Below are 23718 nucleotides of genomic sequence, written 5' to 3' on the forward strand. Positions count from 1 at the left end.
GTGAGTGAGTGATAGCCATGGCAGAGTACAATGTGAAGCTGATCACACCAGATGGATCAGTCAGATGGCAGCTACCTTGAAGAGACGAACAGGCTACATAATGTCGATCATCAAAGCGCACGCATCGTTGATATATGTTAACGAATGTTTCAACTTTTCGTACATTTTTAAGTTGTCATATTAGTATTTTTTTTCTTCTTCTTCTTCAGTTTATGCTAGATTTGCTATTATTTTGAGGCAAGTATGAATTCACTCGTATTTAAATTTACCATAATAAGTCAATAAAAAACAACTTCATATAAGCAAACTCAATACCATTCCAAATATGAGTATGTTTTACTTTCTTTTATTTCCTAAAATAGTTCAGTGGGCTGCACTGGGTTAAATGCTATAATAAAATTTTAACAAGACTTGAACGTATGCAATTTCATTCTCAATTTTAACGGGTATATAAAAAATAAAGAGTATCAAATAATTTAAGTAATGAACATAAAATTAAAAATTTGAAAATTTATTAGACAAAGTTTAATTTTTTTTTTTAAATTTCAAGACGAAGTAGGTAAAATTTGTTAAATATTTTAAAACTCAATGACCAAATAGACGAGGGCAATTTAATCTCGTTTTTTTCACCAATACTAATAGCTTTTCTTTCAAACATTTTAAAAACGAAATCTCCAATAGGACGTGAGATACTACCAACATGGAAAAAAGAGAAATTCGTAGAGTTTTATTAAAGACCACCTTGTATACGAGTCACACATAGAACTTGTATAGATTGTACACGAGTTTTGTGGCACCACCTAACAGATTATGCTACGTGTTATGCCATTTCATAAAAGTTGTGTAAATGATACATAATTTACCTTAAACCGCAGCAATTGAACGTAATTCACTTAATTACTCATATGCACGGGACAAGATTAGCTTAACTGTGGTTCATGTATACGACTTACTTTTTTACCGTACTTTCTTCGAAGTATTCAATATTTATTTTTATTTATTTAAATTACATTATTTGTTGAAGAAATCCGGATAAGAATCCAAACCCTTACCATTCATTGGCAAAAGATAAGACGTTGAGCCATAGCCACATCCTCAAGTTTCAGTCTCCACATTAAGGCCACACGCCCAACATCATCCTCTTTAAAACCCCCCCCCCCCCCCCCCCCCCNAATACAAATCATGGGCAGCACCACCGCACTCACCGCCCCAATTCCGGTCACCTCCTTCCTCCGGCGGCAGCAGCCGGTGACCGGGGTAAGCCTGAGGCCATTTCCCAACGTGGGTCAGTCTCTGTTTGGGCTGAAACTCGGCAGCAGCCGCGGTGGAAGCATGACAGTGATGGCATACAAGGTGAAGCTGATTACACCAGAGGGAGAGAAAGAGATTGAATGCAGCGGCGATGATTACATTCTTGATGCGGCGGAGGAAAGCGGGGTTGATCTGCCGTACTCTTGCAGAGCAGGGGCGTGTTCTTCGTGCATTGGGAAGCTGAAATCAGGGAAAGTGGATCAATCTGATAACAGCTTTCTTGATGATCAACAAATGGAAGATGGGTGGGTTCTGACTTGTGTTGCAAGGCCTGAATCTGATATTGTAATTGAGACACACAAGGAGGAGGTCTTTGCTGATTCTGCCTAATTTTTTTGTTTTCATCTTGTTGTTCATCAGTCATTTAAGGTGTGGTGGTGAGAGTAAGCAAAATGGATACTGTTTTTACCTTTGAACTTGATTTGATATTATCTCTCTGTTTAATGTTTGTATGTCTTTGTTTATCAATGGTTTAATCTGATTTTGTTGACTTGGGTTCTGTTCATCTGTTGTTTGAGCTCTTCATTTTCGTTTCTTTTTGGCATCTAAGATGTTGTTGAAGCAAAGTTTTTGATGATATACTCAAAATATTGTTCTTGTTCATCAGTTCATGTAGGTTCATTTTCGTTACTTTTAGCTTAATTAAGTGGTTGAATGTTGGGTTTCTTGGTTATGTGTTAGTACTCCTCCTAGCTATGGATTTTTCTAAGTTAATCGGAACGTTTTTCAAAAATTCAATATACGAAGACTCGACTTATAAGAACGAGTAAAGCGGAGAACTAAAATATACTAAAACTTTGCTCAATAATACCATTCTATCGCATAAATCTTGGTGAGTAGATTGACGTGTTATCTTTAAAACTTAACATGTTTAATATAAGTTTGATATGGTGTTTTAGATCATAAAAACGTCAAAATTATGTGTATATACATATATGCTAATGATGAGTAGGGAGTTATCAATAAAAGATGAATCTCATGAAATTATGTCTATCATCAAACGTTTTTCTATTAGTGGAACAAAAAATTTCGAGTGTACTTTCATCGAGTAATAAGTATTTGTGGAATTCACTTCTTTATTAAATTTAATGTCATAAACTTACCTTAGATAGATAGAGTATCGTGGTGGTAGATTTCTTGTTTCATATGTAGACAAGTGTAATCACCAACTATTTGTCATACTTGCCAATCAATTCACCCTTTTCAAAACCATAGCTATCATTGGTCATTGAAAGATAAGGTTAGCCATAGCCAAAGCCACATGCTCTGATTTCACTCTCCAAATTAAAGCCACACAGCCATTATCTCACTTTCACCATACCCTCAGCCATTCCAAGTAGCAAAATGGCCGGCACCACCATTGTAGTTTTCAGCCCCATCACCGACACTTCCTTCCTCAGGCGATCACTGAGGACGGTGTCGAACGTGGGCGTGCACCTGTTCAGGCTGCAGAAGGGCAGCAAATGATGGTGTTTTTAGCTTAATGATTCAAGTGTATCATTAAAGCTAGGTGTTGTATGTGGGATTTCAACTTATTTGTGCTTCTTCATCAGTCATTTGGGACCCTTCTAGCATCTAAGAAGTGAAAGTAAACCAATCATACTATTGAAATGGGTTACTTTCTCTCTCTCTCTCTCTCAGTGTTTTGTATGTTGGGTTTCTAGGCAGTAATATTCAGAACACATAACAGCATTTGAGGGAAGAAAAAGAAATGAAAAACCATACGAGAACATCAGGGCATCAATAATTACTGATTCTTTTTTTTTTTTTTTCTAATGGTTAAGTTTGATGGTCACCATCATGTCACTAGTGATTTCTTCCTATCTTGATGTACAAATGAAACTGAAGTACCTTTTTTTTCATGAGGTATAAAAGATTGGTTGAGATCGCTTACCGAATCATTCGAGCCAAATGTGTTCATGTCCTTTGGAACAAGTCGAAAAGTGAGTCAACCTTGCTATCTTCTCCACCTTCTGTATTATTTTCATGGCCATTCGCAGGAGCATGAGAAACACTTGCAGATTGTGATAGATAATCCGCCATAGTGGGGGGGAGTTCATGCATCCGTAAGCTTGAAGACTCAATAATGGCCTCCACTTGTGTAGAAGATTGTATCGTCACCTGATTCAAAGTGTCAAAAGATGTGCTTCGTGACAACGTACCCGACGCAACGGTTATTTCATCTCGCTCATCAACCAATGATTCAAGTGAACATATTGATCTTGTAGTGACGGAGTGTACAGAGTCACGTTTGGACCTCTCCTTTACTCTCTTGCACCAACTATGCAGTGACTCTCTCACACTCTCGGCCACCAATGCTTTCTTACACTTGGATCCCATCTGAAGATTTTCAGAAAATTATTGCAAAATCTAGAAAAATCAACCTTTTAAATCCACAAAATCCATTTGAATTAATATACACTATTTTATTGTAGAAAGAGTTGGACAAACCTGTGTAACAATTACATTAAGTGGCACTGTGCTGTAGCTGCACCAAAACTGAACAAGAACACTGCATAGAGAAGGGATCTAATAAATTGATGAATATACAGATTGCAAGACTAGATAGATAATCAAATTGGAAGCTAAGAGCACTGCTGAAAAGCATAATAGATTAAATACCCGAATTTATCAACTTTTTTGGGTTTTATGGTATTTAATAGGGATGTTTGGGAATTTAATCCTGTTTTTTATTTTATTGGAAAAAAAATTAGTGAATACATGTTCGGAAAATCAATTTCAGTTACCTAATAATATCAATAATCACACCTGTAAAAAACAGGTCGACAGAACAAATTACCTAACATCCCAATATCATATCTAAATGACACAGGAAACAGTAGAAGTGTAAACAACATACAATTTTTAATTTCTTAGTATAATTGGAGGGAAATTTTACCCAGAAGTCAACCGCGTGATTATCATAAAGTCGTTCTTCATGAAGCAAGATCTCTCCTTAAATCCCCACTGAAGTTAACAAATGTCCAACTCTCATTAATTACCCATTATTGGAAAGGAAATAATCTAACACTTTTTTTGTGGCAAATGTGAGCGAAGAAACATTTAAGTGGTTGTGTTTGGACATTTTCTTACCAAGGACCAGATAAATGTCGCCATCTCAAATGCGTTCTGTGAGTACGAGTTATAAACAAAGAAACAGCATCAATAATTTATCAAGAAAGAGTGATGATCTAATTATATGAAAATCTGACGTGTGCTGGACCTGAAAAATGATGAACTGTATTAACCGTAGTAATATCTCAGGCTTTCCAAACCAAAACAGATCATCTCTTGGCTTTATTTGAGTCCCAATTGCTGCTGGACCTGTTTGTGCCAGAATTTCAAGTGCCAAAGAGGAGACTACATGTTGAAGTTTTGTCCCAACCAGCATAACAAGCTTTGTGCCAAAACAATCAAGGGCAATTTATCAGTTCTAGAACAATTTATATTATTGGTTAAAAAATTATAACGAGTATACTTACAGCAGCCGGAATGAAAGAAAGCCAAAAGTAGATATTTAAACCTGTTGTATAGAGACAACTTTAAGCAACCAGAAAATAAAGGAAGAAATAAGACATTTACGGTGTCTTTATACTTTATAATATCATTCTGGCATGAAACGTTACCGTGAATGTTAACAAAGATGCAAAGAATGGCGTAGCCCCATAGTGGGTAGCTGCATAATACATAACTAAATTCAGCCATCTTATTTCCACCAATGAAACTGATTTATTTCATAAAAAACTGCATACCTAATTCCAAGGATTCCATGGAACTCGTCTTCCATGCTCCGAACCATGTACTTGTGGAAGTCATAAGAGATTGGTAGTTTGTGCTTCTGGGTGTTATTAGAGCAGGATGTAAAAATGACACGTATTGAAGCAGATAAGTTAATTTTATAAATTGTGTTGTCCTTAAATCGCCTAGTCACACATTTCATTATAAAGTTGATACAGGTGCCTCAAAATAAAATTTGAAACTTCTATGTCTACCTGTTATATTAATTTCTTATTTGATCATCTAAGTAAAGTTGGACTGGATGGACTATGGTACTGTAAGACATCTAGATCCTTATCTGAAAAGGAGCAATTCTTTTCTTTTCACTTCACAAAAACTCGATACCATATGCTTTTGGTTTCGTTTGCATGAACAACAAAGCTGCAGTTTCTACATAAGTTTTTTTTTTCCCCAATATATATAGTGGCTATTATAGGCATTCCTACTAGCTGATGGAAAAAGGAATGAATCCCGAATACTCACTGTAATGAATCCCAAGCGGAGGGCCAAGTAGTCTGATTTCCTTATCGAACTCTTGAACTGACGTAGAAAACAAAGCTGCATTGAAAACCATCCTTAGTTGATTCATTGCTAGCATAGAATAAGAAAGTCATCCAATGAGTTAAGAAATTCAAAACTGCAAATTGCTGAATTCATTAATTGACCTGGATTGAAATTGGGGAACTCTTACTGTATCATCAGTTCATTTCATCTTCTGAAGTTTTGATTATCTTGATATTATTCAAAAAGTGTGTTCTCTTTATAAAAAAAACGTCAATTTTTTTTTTTCCTTAGTTACCAAAAATTTGCCGACTTCTCTCAGTTTACAAGCATAAGATTAGAGCATGCTAATTAATCCTTCAATATTTAGTACTAAAAAGCGCATATATAGTTTTTGCTTTCTTCTAAGATCCAGTGAAAAGCCAACCCATCGTTCACGTATAACGTTTGAGTTACAGTCAGAATCCTACAAGCACGAAACTATCCTATCTAGGGGACAGCATCGTAGCAGAAACATGCAAAAAGTAAGCATTATTTAAAAGAAATAGGAAAATACCATCCATATGAGAATAGGATTCCTGCTCCATGGATGAGATGTGTGATGGAATACAAATGTCGTTTGCCGCCTCATCACCTTATATTTTTTAGCTAGAACCAAAGGAATGCGACAATAGGTGAGAAATAAAAAGGTTCTGAAGAAAAAAAATATTAAAGAATGGGTCTGAACTAGACGATTGGACTGATTAAAAACTTAACAGAACACTCAAGTATGATTCAATACCAAGAGGAACGTATTTCTCCTTTTGTCCTAGATTGGTATACCTGGCCAATTTTCTTCAGCAGATAATCTAATCTGATTTTCCCATTTCTTCCAACTGTAAATCTACAACAAAGAGGAGCATAGAAATTTAGTAAAGCTAGCAATTGACTTTGAGGTAATAGTAACAAAGAGGATCTGCATCAATGCATCCAAATGACATCATTTTGTTCAGGGCATACATAAAAGAGTAAATATATCCTAACATGTGTTCATGACCCTGTAATATGAATTTATCACTAAATTGATGCTGAAAACCCCTACTGAGCTCTGTGTTAGTTTTTGAACTCACAAGTGAGAAAGAAATGTTAAGAATAAGAATATATGTACAGGAATAAATACTCTTATCTATTAACTTTATGTTTTTAACTTAGTGGTGATTTAATATATTTTGAAAGGTAAGGTTACATTGAAAAAGGATCTCCATCTGCTGTTATGTTGAAATCATATGATTGTACATCCTTGCTGTGAAAATGCAAGATTAGACTCTCTCCTTATTTTTGTTCTACGTTTTAAATCTCTAGTAGTCTTGTGAATCAGAACGTAAATTTAGAATAAAGTTTGTACCTTACTCATTGCCAGACCAACTGCCAGACAACTATAAAGAACATGCGTGATCCCAAGAACGAATAAGAAGCGATGGAGTTGTTCGAGTCCCTCATATGAAACAAAAGGCTCGCGACCCTGAAATCAACAGCTAGAATTTCTTTAGCCTTTTTTCTCTATTTTTTTTCCAAGCATGAAAGAAAAAGATGGAACTAGATGCTCATTTACCTCGCCACATTGATGAGGGAGAGCACTTAATCCTCTTCGCCGAATGCCAATTTCATTAGAAGATAAAAGAGAACTTTCAACCATAACGTGTTCATTGGTGGCATAATCTTCTTCCGAACAAATGTAGAATCTACTGGTGAAAAGGGATGAGTTCACACAAATTTCGGAGATCCACCTTGCACATTGTGCCAGCATCAAAGATATTAGTCCAAGCAGCATCAGCTCTACCAAGATGGGAAACAAAATTCAAAACGGAAAGATGCAAAACTATAAACTCGGTAGCATTCGAATCTATAATGAGAGATGCTTAGGGTGTGCTCATCATGGTGCTTTTGTTACATAATCACTAGCAAAGGCAGCAATGTATTTTCAGCTACCTTCCTTGATCTTCTCCAGAGAAGCAAACAGAGCCTTTCTCTTTGTCTTCTTCAACCACTGCGCAGAAAATGCCTCCATCAAGACAATTTAGTCATCTTTCTTCTTGTCACTGACAGTCATTTTCTATAATTTCATACACTTTTAAAAAAGAACAAAATATTTCATTTTTTCCTTTCCCCTAATTCTCACTCACCTGAGCTTAGTATGTATGCCAACCTTAATTCTCCATAAATCATGTCAACTAGATACACACATATACATACATACAGTTCTTCCTCATCTGAGAAAACTCTTTCATCTTATCACATGTGTTATATTTTTTTCGTAAGTGTTCGGGATAATCAATATTTCCATTGTATTGCAAAGATATAGACAATATACAAAAATGTCAACGAAATATCACTAGAAAGAACTTGAATTGATTGTAAAAATGCCTGTTCATTCATTCAAATACTTGTCATGGATTTCCTCATCTTCGTACTTTTTTTTTTTCTTTCAAAATACTCATTTGCATTGATACTTGGTAGAACATTTTCAAAATTTGAGAAGGTCAATGTTTAAATCCTTGCTAGTCCCTCAGCCACCAAACAAAAGGCCAGCAAAATGCTTTCATTATACCATCCCTTCCCACATTTGTAAGAAACGAAAAATCAGTCAACTAGTGTTCCTTACGCAAATTAAAAAAAAGAAAAGCAACCAAACTAAACAGAGCATCACTTTCACCATACCTTTCCAAATCTATAGATTGCCCGCTCCACCACAAAGCAGACGAAGACCATGACAGTAACCACAGAAGCAACCGAGTAGGTCGGCGTCTCGGCCAGTGACCTTCCTTCTTGGAACTCCATTATCACTCACCTGGAAGAAAGCTTCGCAAAAAGTAAACCAAAACCAAATACCTTCCTAGCGATACAAAATAAAAAAAAAATCTCGAGAGAATGAAGAGCCAGTGAAGACGAAAGATCCAGGAAAGTTGGCGATGGAAGAGATGTAGAGAGAGGAGAGCATCTTTAATGGAAATATCCCAGGATCTTCCATGTTGTTTGCTTCTTCAACATGTGCCATGAACTACTATTCAATACTATAATATTATAGATTGTCTTTCTTCCTTCCTTCCTTCCTTCGTTTCTCTGATTCCGATCTGCGCTTGCAGCTCGTAAATTCGTAAATAATGAATTTACCTGTGGCTGCGTGTAGCTCTGCATCGACATTGCCGCCATTTTTGATTCGATCCAGCCACAGAGCTCGATGGCGCTCACATGGCTGAACAATGGACGTGGAAGAACTCGAGTCCAATTTTGTGTGAATAATTCTTACAGTTTTGAATTTTTTTTAGTAAAGAAAAATGTAGTGGGAAATGGGAATTTACGTGACTTTCACGTGCTGCTAACCCGTTTAAATATTTATTTTAATCCATATTAATGAAATATAATTCAATTAAAAATCATTACTTATTTACTTCATAATTATAAAATTAAAATATATGTATAAACTATATAAAAATAGAGTCGTTTGGATTTTCTTTCTGATTTTGAAAATTTTTAATTATTTTTTCTTTATATAATAAATAATTTTGAGACCAATTAATTCATTTTATAATTTTGTATGTAATAATTTTTTTAATTAAATTTGAGGATAACATCAATTTATAATGGTATTACTTAACACTCAAAATTACTAATTTTATCACTTAAAACTCTAAATTTCATAAATAAATTTAGGGGTGTTAAAATGACTCGAGAACCGACTAACTTAGTTTACCGAACCCAAATCATAAGTTGGATTAGATTTTTTTTTTTGTTGGATTTAATTTTTTAAATATTAAAAATTTGGGTTGGTTTGTGGGCTGATACTTTTATTCTACCTTATTTTTTTTAGATTAAACTAGTTATTAATACTATTAATATATAATTTAAAAAAAAAATAATTAAAAAAACAACTGAAAAACAACTGAGCAACCTAATCCATCAACTGAATTGTGAACCATATTTGAATGGTTCGATTCCATGTACACCATGATATACAGTATAAGCAGTCAATAAAATATTTTCCTTTTTTTGCAAAAATGTCTAATGAGATCTTATTAGACACACTATTTAATTTTATACCTGTTAAATCAATCAAATTTTAAAATTTTTCGAATAGATTAAAGTTTAAAATTTTATTAGGTACACGAATTAAAAGCTAAAAAAAATGAGATATTTTCTCAAATTTAAAAAATCTAACCGACACAAACCCAACTTGGGCCCTAAACATTAGTATCTGGGTCCGCCGATGCCAGCACCTCATGCGCCAAACTGTGGGTGGCTACTGTTGGTACTGCATGCATGGCCAGCCTATAGGCGAAGGTGAGATGTCCGATGGTGAACCCACAACTAAGTGTATATCCTTTATGAACCTCCTGCTTTCTGGGAGATCCTCCTCGTCCTCCTCATCTCTGCATTATTAATTGTTAGGTGCCTTGCTTCTTCTCCCGACGTGTTTTCTTATATCATTTGCGACATGCTCACGTTAACTCTACTATGTTCGTTACTTGATGGTCTCAACATGGTCAGGTTACTTACGTCTCAAAATTATTCCCACAAATCAACATAGATCATTTTAACATAGTTTGTGATCATTCCCAGTCTCATTTCTTGGAGCCATGGTAACGCATTTTGTATTATAAGGGTAGTTTTAAACTATTTACGAAAGATGAACGGTTTGTTAAAATATCATCACTAGTCAATAGGGTCAAATCCAATAATTATATGAGTTGTATATTCATTTTAATAAAACTGTTTAGGCATTTTAAGAATAAAAATAATTATATATTTTACAAAAATGATTTAGATATTTTAGGAATAGATTGTCTAGCATATCTTCCACCCTATCTACGTTCTCATCTGTACAGAACACAATAGTAGCAATAGTTTATACAGAGTGTCTTTTAATCATTTATTGATCTTAATAAAGAGTGAGGAAACCTTCTGGAGGGCTAGAAGAGGTGCATTGAATCACTACTATTTGACTTGGACCAGGGCTACGAGAGGTGCATCCCTGTTCTATAAAAATCGAGGCATTTCGAATGGTTTGTTGAAACGGAGAGCAGAATGAACAAGGTGTAGTTTGGAAGAAACGATCCGTTACCGAGCCGTATTATTGAGAATAACAAAATCAGACAAAGAGTTGTGTTCAACGAGATAATATTACAACTTTTGAAAGAACAGAATTGTGTTGAACACTGATACAGATGTATTAAACTTTTGAAATGTAGTTTTTTTTAAGCCAATTATAAATAAATAACATAACAAACACATAAAAACAATATAATTATAATAATTTAAGCTTTATCCACAACATATACGGTGATGGGGCTTCTCACATGGTGATGCCCATCGGTCCACAACAGAGCAGCAGAGACAATGGGTTGGTTGACACCGCCACGAACCGTCACGGTGAAGGACTTCTTCTGGCCAATGGCGTTGAAGGAAAGAACCGGAGGGTTGACTGAGATGGTCAGGCCACGCGGGACGCCAAGGACCTTGGCTCTGTATGTGGCTACCTTTGACCCAACGTTTGTGACGGTTCTTCTGAAGAATTGGTTGATGGATTCTGATGGGGTGGAAGAAAGTGCGAAGGAAGGGTAGTTGAGGTCCCAAACTCGGCCGGAGTTGGCGCGAGTGCAGACGCTGTGGTCGCCGGAGAGACGGCGGACCATGGCGGTGGTGTACCCTTGACCACACAAGAACCTAACGTAGTCGCTTTCCTGTGCGTCGTACACCAACCCTGGGTTCACTGCTTTCACTGGGTTGATGTGGCCTGCGCCGTACGCGAACTCGGCTTGTGGGTTCAGCTTCGGGTTCAACGGAATAGCTGTACAAAGTGAACCGACCCGAGTTAAAAAAAAAAAATTAATTTAAAAATATCTTTAAATTCTAGCTTTAAAAATATCCTTAAAACTTTTTAATATTTCAATAATACCTTTAATTCATATTTTATCAAAATACCCATTTAAAAAAATTAAAATTTTATTTAATTTTCATTAATACCCTTTAATATTTTCTAAATTTTTAAAAATATTAGTTAAAAAATACTGGTATCTTAGATACAGATAAAACTTGAAAATTCTATGAACTTTTAAAATAATATTAATATCTTTAAATTTTTAGAAAGAAAATTAATTTTTTTTATAGTTAGATGATCGTGTAAATGGACGTTTTCTTTCCATATATTGATGGTAATAACTTTTTAATTTTTTTTTTAATAAAAGGTAAGGGTGTTAATGTAATCTTATTGATACGTTTGAAAGTTTATTTTATGGGTATTTTTATTAATACGAACCCTAAAAAAACATATGATTTTATTGTCGTTACCTGTTGTCATGAGAGCTGATTTGATGGCGGCAGGAGACCATGAAGGGTGGAATGTTTTGACATACACAGCAGCTGCAGTAGCATGTGGGCATGACATCGACGTCCCTGAAATTATATTGTAGAGCGTCGTCCTCGAATCTCTAACTCCGCTAGAGACCGACGCAATGGGTGACCAAGCTGCGAGAATTTCGACTCCTGGGGCAGTCAAATCAGGCTGCATGCATGCAAATTCACTAAAACTAAGCATCTTAACTAAACGATATACATTCAAATCTCGAACGACACTAAAAAGATTTAACCTTGAGAATGTCGTAGGTTTCGGGATTGGGTCCTCGGGAGGAAAAGGAAACTATTAAAGGAGCAGATGTATCGTTCACTGTGTTACTCTTGAAAATGGTTGCTGTTGGAAATCTATCGATTCACAAATCGAGTGGAGTTAATATTCGAACAAAGGGTATCGAGATCTTAAATTTATGAACATGTTGAAACGTACTTGTTTGAACCCATGTAGGTTTTGATGTTGTTACCGGCCACCGGACCGAGGTAGGAAGAAGGTAAGGGATAGGATCTTGCATTGTCTTTCACGCCAGCGTCATTCATAACAACGCCGACCGCACCACTGAAGGAAGCAAATGTTGAAGGAGACAATATGGAATCACAAAGAAGGATTTTTCCCCTCACCAAGTTGCGATCCACCGAGTTTCTCGAACAAAATCTGTTTCGAATAATGTAAGAAAAATGTTAGTAAAAGAAACCCTAAAATTAGAGACGTCTATGCAATAAGGTGTGATCTGTCCCAAACTGAATGAGAAATCTTTGTTTAAACAAGAAATAGGGGAGAGATCGGGAGTGAGATTTTTTCCCATCAGCTAAATGGGGCCGATGACGGTATTATATTCATTGTTTTTGTCCCCGCCCAACCCACCCCGAACACTTCATATTGGGAATCTAATCCCCACGAATTCTCTATAGGAAATCTCCGCAAAAATAAATGAGAAATTTCACATGAACAAGGATTGAAATAGGAGGCAGGGACGGGGATCTATCCCCGCTCCACCCCATGGACATCTTTGGTCCCATTTAGTTAATTACCTCGAGCTCGAGCCAGTAAAGCCACCAGAAACATTGGGTGCATTTCCAGCATAAATTAGCGGATATTGTTTTCCTTTAAGATCAAACGTGTTAATGGTATATCCCTGCGTCCAAAATTTAAGTATGTTGGTGAAATATCATTTCAAATTAACGTTCGAAAGATCGATACTCGTACGATGAACAAAAGGTATCACCTGATAGACATTTTTGTTGCCAAGCTGCACTTTTGATACCAACTTTCTATCAATGGAGCTTGCAGCCACAGAAAGAGACCATGGAGAGAAATTCCTGATGGTGAAGTAGTCAGGGCCGTCGTTCCCGGCGGAGTTGGATGTCAATATCCCATGCTTCATGGAGTGGAAAGCTCCAATGGCAATTGAATCATTGAAGTAATACTTGGGCTTGTTCCCCCCAACCGATAGCGATATGATATCGACACCGTCCGCAATTGCGTCGTCGAATGCTGCAAGAATATCGGCATCGTAGCACCCATCGGACCAACATATCTTATACACAGCAATGCGCGCAGACGGGACCCCTCCTCTAGCTGTGCCAAGCGCAAGACCATATAAACTTGCTTGGTTCACGAGACCACCGGCCACGGTCGATGCAGTGTGTGTCCCATGACCATCTGAATCTCTTGGACTTTTGATGTCTTCTGGAGGGAACGACTTGTCGCTACGGTATGCTCGAGCTCCAACGATTTTTCTAACAATTAGTCAAACCATTTGACCATTATTACTTTATAGAAATAGACAGTTTTCATTCCTATATTGACGATAAGAACTTTTTTTTAATGTTACCTGTTGCAGCGAAAGTTGGCAGAGGTTTGGCAAGCGCCCTTCCATTTGGCTGGTGGAAGACCATAACCAACGTCGCTGAAGCTAGGAGACTCTGGCCAAATTCCACTGTCCAAAACTCCGACGACTATGTTGCTTTCGACTTGTTTTACGCGACGAACGTTTTTAGTAAAACCCATGAAATCCCACGATCTTGTCGTGTGAAGATGTTTCTTTCCATTTGGAAACACTGAGACAACACCCTCCTTAGCTGAAACATTCCAAATTATGAACTCAGTTTAGAACATAACCTTAAAATGCTAAACAGATGAACTAAACTATAAATGTTCCATCACTCGAAAAATTTGATCAACTTAACCTAAAATGTACGGTTTTATTTAAATTACACTAAAACTAGATTAGATTCAACCGAACGGACAGAAATTTATTATTAATTTAAAAAATACATTTTGCTTACAATACAAATATATATATATATATATATATATATATATATATATATATATATATATATATATATATATATATTAATTTATTTATTTTTCTAATTATTTACGGACAACTCTCAAAATAATTTTTAATTATTTAGAAGATTATTTTTTAAAATATATATTGATATTAACAACTAATCTTAATTAAATATTTAAAAATAAATAAATAAATAGATATTTTTACGAACTAATATTTTAGTTCTATTCAAAATAAAAATTTGAATAAATTACTCAAATAACGGGAACCAATAAAATCCAAAATTTTTATAGTTGGGTTCATTATTTAACTCGGGTTATTTATATTGAAAAAATTTACCGCTTGAACGATTAGATGGAGTTTAAAAATATCACAATTCAATCGATGAATACTCCGAAGCTACAAATTTAACGGGGTTTGAATAATCAATACGTACCCGAAATCTTTTGAGCTTCTTCTTCAGTGAGCTTCACGACGAATCCATTGAAACTTCTCTTGTAGCTATGGAGTAGCGCGTCGGGAGCGAATGTGCTAAGAACAAACAAATTTACAAAAATGAGTGCATATTTTGATAGAAATTGTGATAAAAATGAATGAAAGATTATGAACCTGCCAACCACTTCCTCCAACATTCTCATATGATGTGAAGGAGTGGAAGCTGAATCCTCAGGCTTGTTCCCCAAGTACACAATATAAACCTGCAAATTAGAGAGAAAAAAACGCTTTAAAATCTCGAACGTTGAACCCGATCGATCAGGAAACGGAGGTCGGTCGTTTATACCTTTCGGCCATCGTTGTCGGAAGAATCGAGGCTAGAAGCGAGCAGGCTACCCGAGAAGCTGATGAAGATAACCAGCTTGAAAATGAGAGAGGAAGACATGATGCTTGTTGTTCAAGAACATGAAGAGGAATTATGGGCTTTTTATACGAGAAAAAGTCGTATTCTTAGCCATTGAACATCCTGGGAATCATGTTCTAAAAGTCTTTGTTTGTTATTAAAATGATTTAATCTTGATGATTAAACAAATCAATTGGCAGCTTGACTCCGGGTCGCCCGCTCCGGTTTTAATCGTTTCGAAAATTTTCGTTTATTTTTGTGGGAATCGGAACGGAATTTCTATGAAGAATTTGTAGGGATAAGTTTTTGGGAGTCGAGTTGAATATGGGCTCGATCCCGTTTAGTCAACGGAGTGAAATCTCTTCTTAATTCGACCTAAGTTCAAATTCTAACCTTGAGCCCACTGCTAATAGATATTGTCCGTTTTGGCTCGTTAGATATCAACGTCAGCCTCGCAGTTTAAAAACACGTTGAGAAGTTTCCACACCCTTGAATATTTCGTTATCGTCTCCAACCAATATGGGATCTCACAATCCACCTCTTGGAGACCCAATGTCTTCATTAGCACATCGCTCAGTGGCTAACTCTAATACAATTTATAATAGCTCAAGTCCACTGCTAGCAGATATTATCTTATCTGTTTATTACATATCGTTGTCAATTTCACGGTTTTACAATACGTCAGCTAAGGAGGGGTTTCCACACCCTTGTAAAGAATGTTTCGTTTTTCCCTCCAACCAATGTGGGATCTCACAATCCATCCCTTGGAGACCCAACGTCCTCGTTGGCACACTTGCCCAGTGACTAGCTCTAATACAATTTATAATAGCTCAAGTCCACCGCTAGCAGATATTATCCGTATATTACATATCAACTAGGGAGAGGTTTCCACACCCTTAAATGAATGTTACGTTCTCCTCTCCAACCAACGTGGGATCTCACATCTTCACCCGTTTGAAGCGGTTCTCAACGAGTTAAATGAACATCTCTACTTCTAAATTGTTCTTACGAATCGTTCAAACCCCGAACAATAACAAAAAAAAAAAAAAAAAAAAAAAAAAAAAAAAAAAAAAAAAAAAAAAAAAAANAAAAACATGAAATAACAAGAAGCACGAAGATGCACGTTAGAGAAGTTTGGTTTTTTTTAAGATTTGGGGTTTGAATTGGTCGAAATATGCATCAAAGTTTAATAATATTAGCATGTGGATATCAACTTAGCAGCCTGGTTTCCGCGTTGATATCATCTTACCATTCCCTCTCCTTCTCTTTCTCAGCTTGACTTAACCCAATAGCTACCCAAAGTCATAGGATGAAGTTAACAATTCCTTTCACATTACAACTTTAATACTTTATTGTGTTTGACTATTTTAAATATAAACTAAACCCTAAACGCCTTCGTTCGTTCGTTCTTAATACCGCTTACGAGCAAAATTCAACTTATTGATCAATCAAAATCCAACCCATTTAAAATAACACTTTAGTATAAGTTACAGTTAGCCCGTTGTGTGGACCTCCCGCTGAGGCCCGTTAGTATTTTTTTTTTTTTTCAATTTAGTCTCGAGTGTTTCAAAAGTTTCAAGATAGTCCTTTACGCTTCACGTTTTTTATAACAGATGTAACACCGTAAAATTTTAGAAATTTTTGGAGGTGAAATTATTATTATTTTTTTTTACCAAAATCTTTAAAATCTAGAGGTTGAATTAGAAACTTTTATATATATATATATATATATATTAAATTTTGTGACATAACTAAAAAAAACATATATTTATCCGAGAAAATATATTCTTGGATTACTCCGAACGTCTTGTGTCTTATGTTATTAAGATTTTAATGACACTTAATTTTTATTTAATTACGTTTTAACTTATTTAGTAAGAAATAATCTTTAAATGATTTTCTTATACATTAAGGATAAAATGGAGAATTTTAAAATATTAAATATAATAATACTTGTTTTTTTAATTAAATTTTCATTAATAATTTATTTACGAGAGTTTTATTAAATTATAATTTTAAAAATTATAGAGTAAATTTTAATTTTTTTATAAATAATAATTTTTCTCCCATGTAAGTTGACCTATATCTATATATGTGTTAATTAAATTACAAGTTTTTTAGGAATTTTTTTTAATTGATTAATTAATTTTTAATAAACGAATTTTTCGGAGTTGACCCTAATTTAATGCTTGAAATTTAGATTATTAAAACAAATCCATTTGTAATTAATTATTAATTGCCCATTTATCTCAAATTGTCTAATTAATATGCCATCTGGCGGCCAGAAATATTCAATATATTTTAAAATCTACCTTAAAATACACTTTTTCACGTTTCTATTTTTTTATTATATTTTTTTAATTAAAAAAAATAACATGTTTTGATTTGGTAATCCTTACATTTTTTAAATCTTTTAATAATATTTTCTATAAACAAAAATTCCTGAATTTATTTAGAAAATAAATAATTATTATAAGAAAAGGTTAAATCCGGCATCGTCGAGGCTTCATTAGGTCATAGGTGTTCGAGGTACGCACACACATATGCTCGACTTGAGATGGGCTTTCGAGTCTTTTGGCCAGGCAACTTTTTTTATTTGGGCTCATCTTGCTCGAGGTCATGTATAATCCTCGTTTGACGTTTGGGTATGTATAATTATCCAAGTTTACTCATACACAGTAATTTCACACGCCCAAGTTGAGATTTGTGTTATAAATCCACTATTTCAATTTGATCGATAAATAAATAAAAAATATATTTTAAAATAATTAAAAAAACTCATTCAGTACATGTGATTTCGACTCGAGGGGAACCTTCGCTAACTGCAACAATGCACCTCGACTCGACCGCACATTATTATTTTAGTAAAACCTTAAGTCTTAACAATTACTTTTATATTCTAATTTGTCGCTCCTAGCTTCTTAAGCTCGAGCCATGATTATGGGCTTTGACACGGTGCTTGGCTTGGGTGAGACCGAAACCGAGCTTATAAAGTTTTTCTAAGCAATGTGCATGGTTGAGACATACCCCGATAGAGTTTGGATTACTTCGACTGACCATCACGGACAAGGACGAGGGACATATCGAGTTGTTGACCCTTGATTTGAATTAATTTGAGCCCAAACGGGTTCGTGTTATTAAAAATTTATGAATTTATTATTTTTAAAGTTTAGATAATAAACTGATAATTACTATTTTTATATAAAAATATAGTAATTATTGTTTAATATTTATAGTTTCTATTTATTAGTCTCTTATTTATTAACATTTTTTAATTTAGTCTATAATTCTAGAATTTCCAAAAAAAAAAAAAAAAAAAAAAAATNCAAAATATTACATTAAATTTTAGTTAATTCAAATAACGATAATTAAAAATGAATAAATAAAAATAAAAATAAGAAACCCTAATTGGCGTTTCTCCCACTTTCGCCCTCTGTGAGTTTACAGGACCCATCCCCACCTGACATTTCCTATCTCTTGCCGGCGCTCGTCTCTACCGCCACTGGTTATCTCCTTTAATTCGAAATTCGCAAAGGATTTTCAGAGGTATGTTCGTCTTTTTCTGGGATTCTTCTTCGTTTCTTCTGCAGTTTTCCAATCCATACGATTTTACTCTATTGGTTCTTTTTTTTTTTTTTTTTTTTTTTTTTTTTTTTTTTTTTTTTTTTTTTTTTTTTTTNTTTTTTTTTTTTTTTTTCTCTGTTTTACGATTCAGTTTTTGTAGATTCGTGCTCTGTAATTGACTTTGCGAGAGAGAATGGCTTCTCGTTTCTGGTCCCAGGTATTGCGTTCGGTCTAAACTTTCATGTCATTAATATATGGGTTATGATTTTAGTGGAACTAGTGAGGTCATTTTATCGTCTAAGTCCACTGACGTAATGTGGATTTGTAATTCATTATTTTTCTTTGTTTATGATTTTTTAAACAGGGTGGTGGTAGTGGTAGTGATTCTGAAGCGGAGAAGAGTGACTATGATGAAGAGATTGACGACCTACAAGCTGATCCTAGCTCCCAAGCGAATAGAAGCAGATATCTGCAAGGGAATGCCAGTGACAGTGACGATTCTGATAAAGATAGACGTACTGTCAGGTCGGCTAAAGATAAGCGTTTTGAGGAGATGTCTGCTTCTGTGGATCAGATGAAAAATGCAATGAAGATCAATGACTGGGTAAGCTTGCAGGAGAGTTTTGATAAAATAAATAAGCAGCTTGAGAAGGTCATGCGTGTTATGGAGTCTGAGAAGGTGCCAACTCTTTATATTAAAGCACTTGTGATGTTGGAGGACTTCCTAAATCAAGCCATGGCTAATAAGGAAGCTAAGAAGAAAATGAGCACTAGCAATGCTAAGGCCTTGAATTCAATGAAACAGAAGCTAAAGAAGAACAATAGGCAATATGAAGAGTTAATTACAAAGTGTAGGGAGAATCCTGAGGTTGAGGAAGAAAAGGATGATGAGATGGAAACGGAGGATGATGATGATGATGATGACGATTCTGTAATTCAGGAGGACCCTACTAAAATTTTGTCAGGATCAGAAGATGAAGAGGATGACGAAGAAGACCAAGAGGAGCCCGATGGCCCTTGGGTGAAACAGTTGAGCAAACGGGATAAGCTCATGGATAAGCAGTTTATGAAGGATCCGAGAGAGATCACATGGGACACTGTTAACAAGAAATTTAAGGAGGTTGTGGCTGCCCGGGGTAGGAAGGGAACTGGAAGATTTGAGCAGGTTGAGCAGCTTACGTTCTTAACAAGAGTTGCTAAGACCCCTGCACAGAAGCTTGAGATTTTGTTCAGTGTTATATCTGCTCAATTTGATGTTAATCCAGGTCTCAGTGGGCACATGCCTATCAGTGTGTGGAAGAAGTGTGTGCAAAATATGCTTTCTATTATTGACATTCTTATGCAGAATTCTAACATTGTGGTGGATGATATGGTTGAACCTGATGAGAACGAGAGCCAGAAGCCAGCAGACTATGAGGGCACAATTCGTGTGTGGGGAAACTTGGTTGCTTTTGTTGAGAGGATTGACACTGAGTTTTTTAAGAGCTTGCAGTGTATTGATCCACATACACGTGAGTATGTTGAAAGACTCAGAGATGAGCCAATGTTTATGGTTCTTGCTCAGAATGTCCAAGAATATTTGGAACGAACTGGGGATTACAAAGCAGCTTCAAAAGTTGCCTTGAGACGTGTCGAGCTGATCTATTACAAACCACAAGAGGTTTATGATGCCATGATAAAGCTCGCAGAGCTGTCCGAAGATGGAGCTAGTGGAGATGCTAGTGAGGAGGCTAAGGTTGCAGAAGAGATTAGGGGCCCTGCTGCATTTATTGTCACGCCGGAGGTTGTACCTCGTGTACCCACCTTTCCAGAGAGTAGTAGAGCTTTTATGGACATTCTGGTGACCCTTATATACCAATATGGAGACGAGCGCACTAAAGCACGAGCTATGCTCTGTGATATTTACCACCATGCGCTCTTTGATGAATTTTATATTTCTAGTGACTTGTTACTGATGAGTCACTTACAGGATAGTATTCAACACTTGGACATTTCAACACAGATCCTTTTCAATAGGGCAATGGCTCAACTTGGTCTATGTGGATTTCGGGTTGGCCTGATTAGTGAAGCACATGGCTGCCTTTCAGAATTATATTCTGGTGGGAGGGTGAGGGAATTGCTTGCACAAGGTGTCTCACAAAGCCGATATTATGAAAAGACTCCAGAGCAGGTATTGTTCCTTGATTCCATCTTAGACTAATGTATTGATGCATGTGTAGTGTATATGCTGTCCAGATTGCCTGTGCTTCAAGTAGCACGTGTGTTCTTTTTTAAAAGGAAATAAAGTTTATTAGAAAGATAGTATCTACTAATGTATTCCACTTGATAGGTGCTTTTATAATTCTTTTACCCTGCATTACAAACGTGAGATTTATGGATCTCATTTATTTGTGCATCCATTTTGATTTGTTTTGTGGGATAAAAATCTGACACCAAAATGGCTTATGGATTAGTTGTGGCCTTTCTGCTACATTTGTTTTAGGTTAAATGTGGAATAATTTGCCGCTGGGTAAAGTATAATCTTTCCTTCACTTGGTACTTCATAGTTTTAGTATTGGACTAGATGCCTCCTGGATAAGATGTGTTCTTGTTAGTGATGAAAATGGATGGAGAGTTCAATGTTTTATAATCTACGGGCTCATTTTTTGGTCAAATGGTTAACCGTCATTTGTTCCTTTTTTTCTTCTTTTTTTTCTTTTCTTTCTATAAGAGACAATTTTATTGATGATTAAAATTTGCAAAGGGGATGTATAATCCATGATGTTTACAAAAGACCTTCCCAATTTGCAAATAGGAAAGTATAACTATAGGAAGTAAAAATGTTTACACCAAGATATAGCTTGGTAAACAACATTGTCGAAAAGTTGTGTAATGTATGTGTCTTTTCTGCAAATATTCTCTGATTTCGTTCTTTCCACATTCCAAAAGAAAGCCATGATGAGGTTTTTCCATAATAGGACTTTTGCATTCTTGAAAGGGTGTACGTTAAGGCCATATCCAAAAATTCCTTTACCTCCCTAGGAAATGTAAGATGCTATCCGAATATATTGAGAATCGTTGTCCAGAAATTCTGAGCGTATGTGCATTGCATAAACAAGTGACCAATTTGGAGAAAGAGTGATGTAAGGCATTCTAGTAGCTAAGAGCTTTAGTCATACCCTGTTAGGTGTCTAACATGATGTGTTTTTATCTTAAGATTTAGCCTCTAATTTCATCCTCCTTTTATAGAATAACTTCACAAATTTGGCTCGTTTCCTCGTTTAATTCTTGTATTTTCATGTAAAATAATTGTTTGGCAACAAACTTCAATTGTTTCCATTGTTTATGGAATTGTTCTAGCCAGATTAGCAATCGATCTATTTTTAAATGAAATTAAAAGTATGGGCTCCACTAATATTATACTTTAGCACTTGTATTTTACAAAATTGTTTATTTGTTTGTTTTCCTTGATTAATTTCAGGAAAGGCTTGAAAGGAGGAGGCAGATGCCATACCATATGCACATAAATCTTGAGCTCCTGGAGGCTGTGCATTTGATATGTGCTATGCTGCTGGAAGTACCCAACCTGGCAGGCAGTGTTCATGATGCAAAGCGCAAGGTTATTAGCAAGAACTTTAGAAGGTTACTGGAGGTGAGTGAGAGACAAACGTTCACTGGTCCTCCCGAGAATGTCAGAGATCATGTAATGGCTGCTACCAGAGCCCTTCGCAAGGGCGATTTCCAAAAAGCTTTTGATGTCATTGCATCTCTAGATGTATGGAAGCTACTTAGAAATCGTGATCATGTGCTGGAAATGGTTAAAGTAAAGATCAAGGTGGAAGCTCTGAGGACGTACCTTCTCACGTACTCTTCCTCATATGATTCTCTGAGTTTGGACCAGCTGACTCGAATGTTCGACATCGCAGAGGGTCAAACACACAGTATTGTTAGCAAGATGATGATAAATGAGGAGCTCCATGCAAGTTGGGATCAGCCAAGTGGATGTGTCATCTTCCATGATGTTGCGCTCACCCGGTTACAGGGCTTGGCGTTCCAGTTGGCAGATAAGCTGTCTATCCTTGCTGAAACTAATGAGAGGGCAGTGGAGGCAAGAATAGGAGGAGTAGATTTACCGATGAGGCGAAGAGACAACCAAGAGTATGCTGCCGGAGCTGTAGGTGGTGGTAGCAGGTGGCCAGACAATCAAGGAAGGCAAGGTGGCGGTAGTTCGCGTGCAGGGTATAGCAATGGAGGGCGTGGCGAAGGTGGGGGTGGCGGTAGTTCGCGTGCAGGGTATAGCAATGGAGGGCGTGGCGAAGGTGGGGGTGGCGGATATGGTAGAGACCGGACGGGTCAGTCACGAGGAGGCAATGCAGGAGGATATCAAAGCACCCGTTATCAAGACGCTGCATATAGATCGGGGAGGAGCGCTTATCAGTCTGGTTCTGTCCGAGGATCCCAGATGGGTGCTTCAGCTCGCATGGTCAGTCTCAACAAAGGGGTTATTGCTTAAAGAAAAACTGATACCGTTTACCTACCGCTGCACGTCGGACACTTCCTTGGAGAACTTCACCAATTTAGCTTTATTCTATTTTTGAACTGAGATATCGGAAGGAGTTTTGTATCCCTTTCTTTGACCTTTTTGATATAGAGCACCCACAGTTTGCATTGTTTCAATAATACGTAAAACATTGAAGTTTCGTTTCAGTAATACGTTCCGAGTTTTTAAAAGTTTTAGGACTTTCAAAAAACATTTTACGATGCTCTAACTATTTAAGATGAAAATGTTAAAATTTAGTTTCAAACACCAATGGAGAAAGTATAATGTTCATTCTTTAAATTAGCCGATGTGGAGCTTTCATCATACATCCCCTTAATCGATTCTCTCCCTTTAATCGATTCCTTTAGAATCTTAGTCATTTTTTACTATACCTTTGAGAAGGGTTAGACTTACCAATCTATTGGCATGACTAAGTTTAAATTAAAAAGAAAGTGTTCATTCTTCTTTAGGCCAGTATTATTTGACTTACCAAATAATAATCTTCAAAAACTTGAAATGGTTAA

The 23718-nt window shown here is 36.0% G+C and overlaps 4 protein-coding genes across 9 annotated transcripts; 2 read left to right on the forward strand and 2 right to left on the reverse strand.

Annotated features, from left to right (window-relative positions):
* Positions 1–1169: 1169 nt before the first annotated feature.
* Positions 1170–1816, forward strand: LOC111806473 (ferredoxin-like). Its single transcript, XM_023691813.1, has one exon. The coding sequence runs from the start codon at positions 1183–1185 to the stop codon at positions 1639–1641; it is 459 nt and encodes a 152-aa protein (XP_023547581.1). The 5' UTR covers positions 1170–1182; the 3' UTR covers positions 1642–1816.
* Positions 1817–2254: 438 nt separating this feature from the next.
* On the reverse strand, positions 2255–8848 carry LOC111791455 (MLO-like protein 4). 4 transcript variants are annotated; one of them, XM_023672815.1, is made up of 16 exons: positions 8287–8848; positions 7558–7615; positions 7181–7404; positions 6974–7090; positions 6412–6472; positions 6146–6237; positions 5572–5646; positions 5064–5149; positions 4938–4987; positions 4794–4834; positions 4535–4708; positions 4405–4440; positions 4211–4278; positions 3763–3823; positions 3206–3651; positions 2255–2757 (listed from the first exon to the last, which is right to left on the reverse strand). In XM_023672815.1, exons 1-15 carry the CDS (start codon positions 8404–8406, stop codon positions 3229–3231), a joined length of 1686 nt encoding a protein of 561 aa, XP_023528583.1. In that variant the 5' UTR covers positions 8407–8848; the 3' UTR covers positions 2255–2757; positions 3206–3228. The 4 variants fall into 4 exon arrangements, with proteins under 4 accessions (XP_023528583.1, XP_023528591.1, XP_023528577.1 ...); XM_023672823.1 differs by lacking the exon at positions 2255–2757 and adding an exon at positions 2764–2886; XM_023672809.1 differs by lacking the exon at positions 2255–2757 and having other exon boundaries at positions 2894–3651.
* A 2032-nt stretch (positions 8849–10880) lies between these two features.
* LOC111797516 (cucumisin-like) lies at positions 10881–15153 on the reverse strand. The gene is made up of 10 exons (XM_023680536.1): positions 15055–15153; positions 14883–14971; positions 14710–14804; positions 13809–14055; positions 13200–13713; positions 13006–13109; positions 12407–12628; positions 12213–12324; positions 11914–12127; positions 10881–11413 (listed from the first exon to the last, which is right to left on the reverse strand). Exons 1-10 carry the CDS (start codon positions 15151–15153, stop codon positions 10881–10883), a joined length of 2229 nt encoding a protein of 742 aa, XP_023536304.1.
* A 3354-nt stretch (positions 15154–18507) lies between these two features.
* On the forward strand, positions 18508–23365 carry LOC111797497 (eukaryotic translation initiation factor 3 subunit C-like). Of its 3 annotated transcripts, XM_023680524.1 has the most exons (5): positions 18508–18657; positions 18827–18892; positions 19040–20845; positions 22136–22919; positions 22974–23365. In XM_023680524.1, the coding sequence occupies exons 2-5, from the start codon at positions 18869–18871 to the stop codon at positions 23165–23167; spliced, it is 2808 nt and encodes a 935-aa protein (XP_023536292.1). In that variant the 5' UTR covers positions 18508–18657; positions 18827–18868; the 3' UTR covers positions 23168–23365. The 3 variants fall into 3 exon arrangements, with proteins under 3 accessions (XP_023536292.1, XP_023536279.1, XP_023536284.1); XM_023680511.1 differs by having other exon boundaries at positions 22136–23365; XM_023680516.1 differs by having other exon boundaries at positions 18511–18657; positions 18836–18892; positions 22136–23365.
* The last annotated feature ends 353 nt before the right edge of the window (positions 23366–23718 follow it).

The sequence above is a fragment of the Cucurbita pepo genome, chromosome LG01 (genome assembly GCF_002806865.2).
Source record: "Cucurbita pepo subsp. pepo cultivar mu-cu-16 chromosome LG01, ASM280686v2, whole genome shotgun sequence".
Classification (NCBI taxonomy): Eukaryota; Viridiplantae; Streptophyta; class Magnoliopsida; order Cucurbitales; family Cucurbitaceae; genus Cucurbita; species Cucurbita pepo.